General features: G+C 37.1%; 1 protein-coding gene across 1 annotated transcript; it reads right to left on the bottom strand.

Moving 5' to 3' along the window:
- Window positions 1-1,722: 1,722 nt before the first annotated feature.
- Window positions 1,723-10,484, bottom strand: HNRNPK (heterogeneous nuclear ribonucleoprotein K; the record flags this gene model as incomplete). Its single annotated transcript, XM_010156717.1, has 10 exons — window positions 10,405-10,484; window positions 10,215-10,294; window positions 9,231-9,328; window positions 7,579-7,635; window positions 6,084-6,127; window positions 5,069-5,141; window positions 4,406-4,519; window positions 3,162-3,290; window positions 2,126-2,433; window positions 1,723-1,808 (listed from the first exon to the last, which is right to left on the bottom strand). Coding segments are annotated over exons 2-10 (958 nt in total), but the record flags the coding sequence as incomplete, so codon positions are not given.
- Between the last annotated feature and the right edge of the window lie 1,667 nt (window positions 10,485-12,151).

Below are 12,151 nucleotides of genomic sequence, written 5' to 3'. Positions count from 1 at the left end.
AAACCATTCTATGATTCCATGAGTTTTTCCACCCTTAGCAGAGAAGAGAACTGGTAGAAAATGAGGATTTCTGTAGATTCAACATCTGTAAGATGTTGGTCTGAAAAGAGCATCTATTCTTTCCTTTTAATGTATTTATTTAAAATTTCTTTCCTGTTCTCAAAGTAGCCTTTCCCATGCATTACTCCACAAACCACAACCATGTTGGTTTACACCAAGTTTACACGTTTTGCTAGAGAATGTTTTTTTTATGTAATGCATAGTAGCTCAAGAAGATCTTGTATTTCCAGCATGACACTTCCAGGTTCAGCCTTGCAATCCATGGAAAGACTACTCATCTGCTTATACAGTTAGGGATACTGGGATTATGGCTAGCTAGACCTAGAAGTTATATACAGTCTATTTCAGAAAGCAGTCCTCATTGTAGGCAGGCTATGAAATTCGTGCATAAAGCAGCCAAAGCCATGAGCAGCTCCACTGCGAAGAGGAAATAAAATTGCTTTTCAGGACATGGGAAATGAGCAGAGGTGACTCCCACCTATTTGTAGAAACTCCTTTCAAGAAAGCCAAGGCCAACCTGATCAAAGTCACACTAAATAGAGTTCAAATAGATTTTCTGTTCTCAATGAAATGGAACAGAACTAAAGCACATTATTGCCCAAGCTGAGGACTGTACTCAACCAGATACCCAAGGAAGGGCAGGCTATTCCATTCATACGCCCTGACACTGGTGCAAATATGACATTTTGACATTCGTTTAATATGTACTTCCAGTATTTTTGGAAGTAACTGCCTCTTTCCCCCAGGAGGGGACAATATGTAAATCTCATTTAGGTAGCCCATTTCAGACTTCACAGCTCCTCTCCACTTCTTTCTCTTCCATTCCTTTAAAAGGGGAACCAAAAAAAAAAAAAAAAATTCATCTGACCTGTCATCTTAAATAATGTGCCAAATAAAACCATGAGAGAAAAGGAAAAAAAAAAATTGTTAACCAGAGATTTACCTCCCAGATGTCTATGATTTCTCTTCCCAGGAAAGGATACAACAGTAAATGACTCCCAGGAAGTCACATTTCAAAGTACAATATGGAAGAGTATCTTTTAAGCCTTTTTTAATTCACCCCACCCCCCAACAAGGTTAAATGCACCTAATTTCATTTAAATTTCAACTTATCAGTGGCCCTTTTTTTTTTCCAGACAGAAATTTGCATACAGACAAGAATTGCTTTGAAAGACCAATCATCTGCTAGACCAACTCTCTTCATAGATATTATCCATGTTCTCTTAAATTCTGTTAACATCTGTTGGAAAACATTGTTTGACATGCATTCTTGATCTGAAAAGCCTCCCAATTCCTATTTCTCTCATCCTGATTAAAAAGAAAAAGTCTAAAAGAAGGTCCATGTAATAAAACCTGCAGGGACTGTGCTCTACCAACTTTATATTTCATTGATAATGGCAGGTAGGGAAAAACAACCAACACCACACACCCCCCAAATACCCTAAACCCATCACAAACCACAAAAAAACACACCCACAAAACAAAACCACACACCAGATCACATCCCAAATACCCCTTACACCCCAAACAATCATCAACTTGGGGGACCATTTGTATGGCCAAAACATTTTGTCAAAGTTTATCAGAAGCACACATGCCCTACACTTAAACGTATGCATTCAAAAACAGTTCCCTTAGATATTCAAAGTGCTGTTTGTTTACTAAACAAAACAATATGAATTTTAACTCCTACCATTCCATCATAACGGTCTCCAGGTCTACCCCTTCGGTCATAGGACATCAGGTCTCTAAAATGAGAAAAAGCAGCAGCACAATTTGTTAAACACTAGTTTATTCTAATTCAAGTTTTTATGATTTGCACACAACTATGAATTTCTGGATACTTTAGCCAAGTTCTCAATGACAAAGTTACAGAACTACTGACTGCTATATTACAGAAGTAATTAAATTCAAATACTTTCTGAAATTCTCTGGTGCAATGCATGCTCAAACCTGCATAATCACTACCAACATGGAGTGTGAAACAAGTCCTGTAAAAATTAGCATATTTCAGCAAATTTCACTCAACTTGAGTTTTGTACAATACGTTTATGCAACAGCTTACCCGCCACGAGGAGGTGGTGGAGGAGGAAGAGGAAGATTACGAGCTCTGCTACCACCTCTACCACCACGACCTGGTGGAGGTGGTGGGGGTCCTCTGCGAGGGCTCATATCATCATAATCTCTTCTTGATGGAGGCATAGGTCGTCCACCACGACCAGGAGGCATTCGATCAAAGCCTCCTCTTCCACGCATTGGAAAGCCTACTGGACGTCCCCTTCTATCATCAAACATCATTGTGAAGCCACCATAGTCATATGTTTCATCATAGAAATTGGGATCATAAGGCTGGGCCCGTCCTTTAATTGGAGACTAAGACACACACACACAACAACAAAACAAAACAAAAAAACAAACAAAAAAAACCAAAACAAAAAAACAAAAAAAAAAAAACCACAAAACAAAAAAACACCACCCCTCCCCCCGGTTAGCACTGACTGTTACCATAATTATATTACATTAAATTACTATAATAAATGCATAAATATGAAATTACACAATCTGAATACATTCTTGATTTCACAATGCTGACAAGAAATGCAGGGATGGTGATAGGGCCTGTAGTGACAGGACAAGGGGTAACGGGTTTAATTTGAAAGTGGGGAGGTTTAGATTAGATATCAGGAAGAAGTTCTTCACAGAGAGGGTGGTGAGACACTGGAACAGGTTGCCCAGAGAAGCTGTGGATGCCCCATCCCTGGATGTCTTCAAGGCCAGGCTGGACGAGGCTTTGAGCAACCTGGTCTAGTGCAAGGTGTCCCTGCCCATGGCAGGGGGGTTGGAACTAGATGATCTTCTAAGGTCCCTTCCAACCCAAAGCATCCAATGATTCTATAAAATGGACTTCCCTCTCCAATAAGGTAAACCCCAATTCAAGAAAACAAAAATAATTTCAAAGGGTGCTAACAGTCCAACACTTGTTTTGTTAGTGGAGAAGTAAGAAACACTGAATTCAAACCAGAAGTAGAAAGATTATTTTCCATCCAAATCATCCCAAATTTCATAAACACCAATGAAAGAATAAGCTTAAGACACATTACCTCAGAGATAAGATCCAAGATAATCTTGATACATTCTACAACTCTATCAGGTTTTCCACCAATAAGCACCACTCTATCAGTGGAATGAGGACAACACTCTTGGAAGAGCTTAATGGTGGTCTGCGTGTTCTGTTGAAGAAAAAAAAAAAAAACCCAAAACCAAACAACCCCACCAAAATCAAATAGAAGTATTTTAAACAATTTTATAAATTAATTGAAAACAAAATGGGTAAGACATACACTAAAACATTTTAGTGAATGTTCCAGTCATTTTAAGTGAATGCTTGCTTCCGAGTTCTTAAAAATACAATACCCTAAAATTAAATTTGTTCTAAGACATGCAATGACATCAGTTATTTTGAAATGTAGGTGAAGATGAAAAAAGTTCATTTTTCAAAAATCATTCAATTATGGATGATCTACGGGGCCATTTAATCAAATATTAGCAAAAGGACCACATATCCATTATAAGTTTACAGGTTATATAAAGGTTTATATGTAATAAAAACATGCTTTGGATGCAAGACAGCAATGTTGCCAGGATTATTTCTAGTCATCTTGCCTTCCTCAGTCCATACAAATAGTAGCTTACACTTAAACTGACCTGGAATTACCTTTGACACAATGCCAGGAAAGGATAAAAAAAACCCACTCTAGACTCAGAGACCACTAGCTTTTTAGAACAAAAACCTTGTTTGTTCTTTCACAAAGGAAACTTGTTTTCAAGGGAGTGAAACTTCAAAAAAACCCAAAACAAACACACCAAAAAACCCAACCCACCCCACCCCCACCCAACAGAGACCCAAAACCCACCCCATACTACCTTCTTACAGCAATATTCAAACATCTATCAAATTATCATTAGTTTATGAAGATGTGTCCACACTAAACCATTTTCCATGTCCAACACCACCAATATAATCCATTCAGTTCAACCCAGAGGGAATGATGAATGGCATTTTCGTTTTAAAAAGTGTCCTTTATGCATTACTCTACTGCTAGTAAGCTTTAAAGCTTTGTAAGAAGTCCTAGGCTCTATCAGCAACAGACACTTCATTTCTGACTTTTTCCAAGGAAGTTGTAATAAGTAACAGATTGATCTCAGAACACAAAAATCATGTATGAAATATATTCTGAAGGAATTACTGCACATATGATTCTTACACTCACTTTTTATGAACACACAAAACCCCACCTTTGTTTATAGAATAAAAGTAGAATCTGAAAATAATAGGAAACAGTACCTCTCTGAGTTCTTTGATTTTAGCACCCTTGACACCAATAATTCCTCCTGCTAGACTTTGGTGAATTAGAAGCCTTAATTCACAGTCGAAGTCATTACCTTTGTAGTGTTGATACTGTAAGGCGCATACAGGGAAAAAAAAAAATATTAGTTGAGGGAAAAATAATTTAAAAAAAAAACAAACTTATTTTGTTTATTTTGTTAAGGTTTTTCTCCAAACACCATGGTATGACTTAATTTGCTGCTGAACTGTAATGCTGTATTTGCTACAACAGAATCACACCTATTTAAGTACTTTGCTTCAACATGAGCTGATGTCAAATTAGTTGTCCTTATTTCTTTTATTATTATTGTATGAAATTTTAAAGACATCAGACAGCACACCACACTTGCTTACAAAGCCAAGGCAGGGTGGAAATTACAGTACAGCTACTTCAAATTGGGGACTAAAGTCAGGGAGGAGGCTGTTACAGATATTAATTTTCTATGAAGAGATTGTCTCTGTCCTCTACCAAAAAAATGCCAAGACATAGTTTGAGAGCTATAGGTCTCCTTTCAAAAAAGGCTGGTTTTTACTTTCTAATTGAACAAAATCATCTAGAATTATCTTGGTTTAAGATTTAAATTTGTACCTCTGAAGAATAAACAAATCTAGGAGACATACCTCTTCTAAAGTAGGGATAATCTTCTTCAAGATTTCTCCAATTGTCTCTGTATCTGCACTTATGCTCAAGATGCTGTTAGAGGCCAGCATCAGAAAATATGGAGAAGGTGGAAAAGTAGTAGAACTAAGTTTAGTATTCGTAATAATACACAAAATTCCAACAAGATTGACTACAGAGAAGAACCCATTTAAAGTAAACCTGTTCACTGGATTTACAACACATGCATCTTTGTTTATGTCCAATATATATGCACGATGAATTTAAGACTAGGTAGGCCTTGCAGAAAAGAGCAAGCAAAAGTGAGCTTTTGGATAGGCTCCCATTAATTGACGCAGAACTGAAAGTAGAAGTGAATATTCACATTCCCCACCACCACTAATTAGTATACTCTCACCATTACATTAGTAAAACTGGCACACCTTCTTGTGGAAAAAGTGGGGATATGCGAGTGGTCAACATTATATCTGGAGTAAGGTTGAGAGACCAGTTAGAAATTAAGATTACTAATGGGCTCTGCAAAGAAGGAATATAAATACGAGGCCGGGGTGTGTGTGTGTGGTGTGTCGGGGAGAGACACAACCCCCCCCTCCTCCACTAAACTCCTAAAAACAAACAAAAACATAACACAAATGAAGAGTGAAGGAGAGTGAACTAGAGTTAGTATTTAATCAGAAATAATTATGAACGAACAATGTTGGGGGGAGCAAAGTGGACCATAAAGACAGAGCAAGAGACCCTTGAAACAATCTGATTTATAATGCAATGAATATGCAACACCTGAAGCCATGCTCCTTCCATTGAAATAAAATCAGTTGATTGTTTGGGTGGGCAACTCACATAAAAGTTCAGTGACAAAAAGACTTAACGGGGAAAATAAGAGAGAAAACTTAAAAAACACAACCCAAACAATACACGGTCTATAAGGGGCTACTATTTAATTATATGAAAGGCAGGTAATAAAATACATTTCTTTCTTTCTAATCAGGCAGTGAGGCATAAACTGTTGGGACATACCGCTCGGGGCCACTGCTGTCTGGGACTGAGACACTTGCATTGTACTGCATTGGTCATTGGCGTTCGTGGATGTTGGCATTGGGCATGGGTATTCAATCAGAAGTTGTCAAGTATGGTACCCGTTTGGCAACGAGCACATTTTTGGGCATAGCCAACCAGGGTTTTCACATGGGCGTTCGGGGGCGGATGGGCCAACGTCATGGTGGGCAACGCAGGGGTAAGTCGATCCAGTACATGGGTAACGGAGATATATGGCCAAAAAAAACAAGGAGAGGGAAAAGGGGGAAAAGCAATACATTTTAATTTAATACAAACTATACTCATTACTCTCAATTAATGAAACAAGCTTAAGTTGTTCTGAAGACTAACACAATAATGGATTGCCACATCGACTGTGGATTAACAGTATGGATCTTAATGAGTTACTTCATCTGACTACACTACTTTTTACTTTTAACATAACGATGTTGCAGTAGCAGGCTGGCTCACGAATGTAGACACGAAAACTGTTGAGATCCAAATTACTGAGAACTTGGGCAAGTTGGAAAATTTAGTATTCCAGACCAATTAAATCATCTGGACTTAGGTGATGTATTTATTTATTTAAAGCAAACAAACAAAAACACCAGCTGCCAAAGTTAGCAAGTGTATGTATGATTCCTGACCATTTCAGCTTAATCCTCAATTCTAGCTGCTATAGTTTGTGAACTTTGATGGAACTAATTCTATAGCGATATATTAACAAATAGTGTTGAACTCAGTCTTGCTTGAAAAAATTGCTGAAGTTATAGCTGATGCCAAGTACAGGAGTGTAAACAAATGGATTTTAAGCATTGCCAAGTTTTATAAATATGTAAAATTTACACTGAACATGTCTAATCACAAGAGTCAACCCACTATAAAACATGAATAGGTAAATAAGTCATGACCATTTAAAAACACTTCCAAGTAACAGAATAAAATGTTTCTTTACTGTTCTATACCCATATTTAAATAATGCAACCTTAACAGTAATGTGTTTGTGCTTTATGTCCAAGTTGTTAAAGTAAGAACAGATGGACCATTATGAAGTTTTGGGGTTTTTTTTTTAAAGGAAGTTAAAGAATTCCTCTATCACTAGGTTAAGCCAGCCACCTACAACAGCTTTCAATAGTACTATAATTAATTCAAGCATATTGGAAATGGTACAGGTAAGGGTTTTAAGCTTTGCCAATATTTCTAATTAAAGATGTTACCTCATTTCAAGTGTGTAATTTAGAGGAACCCTGTCTGAAAGCAAAGAGGTTTAATATAAACCTCTCCTCCCACATAACTCAAGCTGGGTTTTAATTACAACACAAACTGAAGTTATCTCCCCTAACAGTCATTATAAATAGCTTATAATTATTGTTGTTTAGATTTGAATTTCTCAATTTCTAGAAATGTATGCAGTCAAGTTTTCAATGTAGTGCTCTGAAAGAATTGGTGTTAAATTAATTCAAACTCATATACTCACATCTGTACGAAGTGCCTTAATGTTTTTGCCACCTTTTCCAATCACTGCTCCAGCATTCTGGAAAATAGTTTTCACAAGTTATGTTATGCTAACACAGCACAAACTACATTTTTGAACTAAAGAATAAAACCAATGTATCTATTTCTGAATTACCTTGTGGGATGCATTTAGGGGTGGGGTGGAGCTTGTTTTGCTTTTGAAAGGTTCAAATTAAATGAAAAACATGAACTGACATAGTTTTACCACGGGGAAAGAAAAGGTCAAAGCAGCATTTACTACTAAACTTTGGAAAGACATGAAAATACTCAATAACATAATTTCAATTTTAACTTTCTAAGCAATTCTGCCTGTGTTAAAACTATCTCATAGTTAAGAGTATGACTTCCACTTTAGTGGAAGGTGTCCCTGCCCATGGCAGGGGGGTTGGAACTAGATGACCTTTAAGGTCACTTCCAACCCAAACCATTCTGTGATTCGGTGGAAACAAAATAGCTTATGGGATTCCATGCACTTTATGTAGGTCAAGTATTTTCCCCAATGTATTTGATAATTTTTTTTTTTAAATGTTTGCAAATTTCAGTTTTCACTCCAAACATTTGATAATTTCAAATGCTATTTTTGGTTTAAACCTATGTAACTCAACTGACCACTCAGGTAGGTACAGTCTGAAGAATTTAAAGTCAATATAAACAATCTCTAATCCACAGTTGCTAAAAATCAACAGGAATAAACTCAGATATTCAAGAGGGACAATTGTAAAACTACCTTTTTACCAGGTTATATTAAAAACTACATGCAAAATTATTGCCTTTATTATGCAGTACATACATGATGGTAACAGCACCACAAACAAACATTTTGGAGCACTCCATTTAACTTGACTATTCATCAGAAATGCCACGCAGAGTTAAGGTAACATTGCCCTACCCTGACAAAAAAGACTGAGTTATATCAGACAACACAAACATCTGTAATGACAGGAAACACTAAAGGAGATTCATAAATAGCAATTTTACTATGACAAGTAATGGTCTTACTATTTCCAAGGCCAGGCTGGATGTGGCTTTGAGCAACCTGGTCTAGTGGAAGGTGTCCCTGCCAATGGCAGGGGGGTTGGAACTAGATGATCTTCTAAGGTCCCTTCCAACCCAAACCATTCTATGGTTCATACTAGTTAAGGAAGCGATTACAACCCCCAAAATGTTACTCCCATATTTCTTCCTGTTGATACATACAGATTTACCAAATCTGGGAAAATTACTGAAATCCTGAGGAAGTTCTCATCTTGTCTCCCATATTTAATTTACAATTATAAGTGGATCATTTTCTAAACTGCTTGCTTTCAAAAGACTAATACACAGTCATTCCCTGGAAACAATTATGTTCCATTTAAACATAAGAAAAGTGGCTTATAATTTTCATTGTTTTGTTTTTTCAATGAGTACATTTTTTTAAAATCAGAGAAGACTCATCCTTGAAAAATACCATTGCAATACACTTCTATTATTCACGCACATTTAGAAATATTCCTAATAACTTTATTTAAAATAAAGCAGACGTTCTTTCTAAACGTGCACCACAGCATATGCTTTGTCCCCACTGTCTTAAGCAATGGTATAAAGCAGGAACATAGCAATACTGAAAAAGCATACTTTGCTTTGAAGTAAGATGCGTAATTCAACCATCTCATCTGTATTCCGAGATCTTTTGAAGGCCTGTTCTTCTTCCATATCTTCTGCAGGACGTTTGCCTGTAGACAGGTCCACAAGGGAGAAAACACAAACATATATTTAACTTTCTAAATCACTATAAAATTGTATATCAAGCTTATGCACTGCATGAAGCATTCCATCCTATTAGCACAACACTAACTTCTGACATCTACAGCACAGAAACAGGTTTTTACTTAATGAGCCTACATATCAGTTAACTATTGAAGACTCATTCCAAATCTATTAACTACAGCTGAAATGAGAATTTTGCAAACTTAGTGAAAAATTCACATGTTCTTTAAAGCAGTACTGCATCACCTATCTAGTATTTCTTTTACAATTGGGGACAACCTTAAAGCCCAAAAGATCAAAAGTAGTTTGTCCAATACTGAAATATTGGTGGAACAATAGGAAAGCAGTATTTCAAATAGCTTTGAAAATCTGGCACGAATCAACTCTATGATTCTATGAACTCAATGCTAATGCCCTAACTCTTCTTCACTAATTAGGTCCAAGAAGTTTTTTGTTTAGTTAATGGAGGTATTTCACATACATATACATTCCTTCAAAGTAGCAACTGAATAAAATACAGTAAAAGATATGCCTGACAGTATTTTTATATGATCACACTGTCCAGACAAGTACTGAGCATTTAGCTATGAAACATTTTCAAATCCTCAGTTATAAGTTTTTTACTTCTGCCATGTCTAAAATGCTACTGAAGAAAAATTACACATTCATGATATAAAATCCATGTAAAATTATAAGGGACACATAAAAATTAAAATAGTAAATAAATGCAAAAATACTGCCAATACAAGAATTTTATAGTTAAAGCATTCCAAAATAGTTAGAAACACTGAGACTTAAAAAGGTTCTTTCCCTGCCCAAGCAAAACCAGCCCTTTAAAATAAAAAAACATACCATTTGTCTCTGTGTTGGTAAATGTCTCCTCCTGTTGTTCAGTCTCCATTACCTTTTATTCTTAGGTGTGCAGATAAAACCTGTTGCAGAATAAAAAAAAGCTAGTACATCTATTTTGTGGGGAAAACAAAAAGCAGCAAACTACATTTTACTAAAGGGAAAAACAGAGATGCCTGCTTTTTTAACTTACCAGGTTTATATATGCTTGCAGAGCAAAACTCAAGTATTCCAGGCCTGATCAAAACCCAACAGCCTACTGCTTCAGAAGCCTATGAAAACAGTATAGTTCAGGTTCTATTTACTTAGAGGTATGATTCTCACTACAACTGAAAACAGAGGTTTGACCTCAATTTTTGCTGCAAAGCTTGTAAAGAAAAGTGAGAAAACATAACAAGGTCAAACACATCACTAAGAGGAAAAATAATAATCTAATCTGTAAATTTACAGATAAACAATTACAGTCTGAATTATTCTGGACTTCCTTAGTTTTCAAGCATTTGCTAGTTTTAAGCAATCACATTTACCGATAATGATTTTCAGATATTTAAAGTAAACAATTACCTGGTTCTTATTTTTAGCATGTTACATAATACACATCTTGAATTTCCTTTTTAAGGAACACTATGTATCAACCTTTTTATTGTTTAGTTATTAACAATTCAGACTAAAAAGCTACCAAATCAATGCTGGTGATTATGATAAGTATCTATTTACTAGCAGGCATTCTATCATGCCTTCCACTCAACAGTTTAAAAAAAAAAAAAAAAAGAACACACAATAACCACACTGGAAAAATTCTGTTAAAAACACCACACTGTACTTATGTATAACCTCTGCATACATGCATGAACAATCTCAAAAGCAGCTGAACGTTTTTGACTTTGTGAAACGGGTACCTCTTTCAAGATCTGTTTTTGTTAAGTCCACATGAGAACGCTTGTAAAACACATCAGAAGTCCAGGCAGAACAGTTTTGCACCTTATTCTCTTAAAAAAATTAATTTTGTACAAATAACAGCCAAGCAAAGAATGCTATTTCCCCTACCTTGGATATTATTGCTCAACTTCCACAGCCTGAACAAATGGCTGACACGTATCCACGAAGAAAAAGTGAGGTACGTTCAACTTCTTAAAAACTTCCTTTCCTGTTAGTTTTTAACAGTTATCTTGCTTGTGTCTGCCAGTCGGCATACACTTTTACAGCCGCTGCTGAGAGACCACCTTCCCAGCACAAGCTAGTATTTCCAGGCCCCTAATTTGAGCTAATAGGAAAGCACCACTTAAAGAATAGCCAAGTCTCAAACAGACATTGTTAAAGAGTAGGGGGAGAAAAAGACGGGAAGAGAAATTTCACCAGGTTCAAATGGCTAGCCCTTCCAGACCCTCACAAAAATTTTAGAGCTGCGGGGGGACGAAGTGTAATATAGTGTTCAGGACAAGATGCTCTCAGTTACTGTACTCTGTTGTGTAAATCGAGTTTACGGGATTAAATTGACTAACGCAATGTTTTTAAAAACATTTATCGAAATGATAAAGCGGTTACGAACATGAGTAGAGGGCTGGGAAATGCCGGCACGCCTCAACCCCACTCTCCCTAGGACAAACGGCCCTTCCCGACCAGGCACCTCCCCTTCACCACCTTTACCCCTCGGCACGGCTTCTATAGCCGGCCTGCCCAGCTCACTCCCTAAACGGGTAGGGGAGACGGCGTTACATAACCCCCGCAGACTGAACCCCACCTCCACAGTAGCGGGGACCAGCAGAAATGGCGGCCACTGTAATGACGCCTACCCACTGCTAGGCGGAGCCAGAAGCCGAAAAACCACCACCACGCGGTCACAAGATTTCCCCCACTCTGCCCAGGGAGACACAAAGGAGGCCCTCGGCGGCTCTCATCCGAGTTCAAGCGGGGCCAACAGAAAGCAACAGCTCTGCCAC

This window comes from Eurypyga helias, unplaced genomic scaffold (genome assembly GCF_000690775.1).
Source record: "Eurypyga helias isolate BGI_N326 unplaced genomic scaffold, ASM69077v1 scaffold23288, whole genome shotgun sequence".
Taxonomy (NCBI): Eukaryota; Metazoa; Chordata; class Aves; order Eurypygiformes; family Eurypygidae; genus Eurypyga; species Eurypyga helias.
This window is presented reverse-complemented; position numbering and strand designations above follow the sequence as displayed.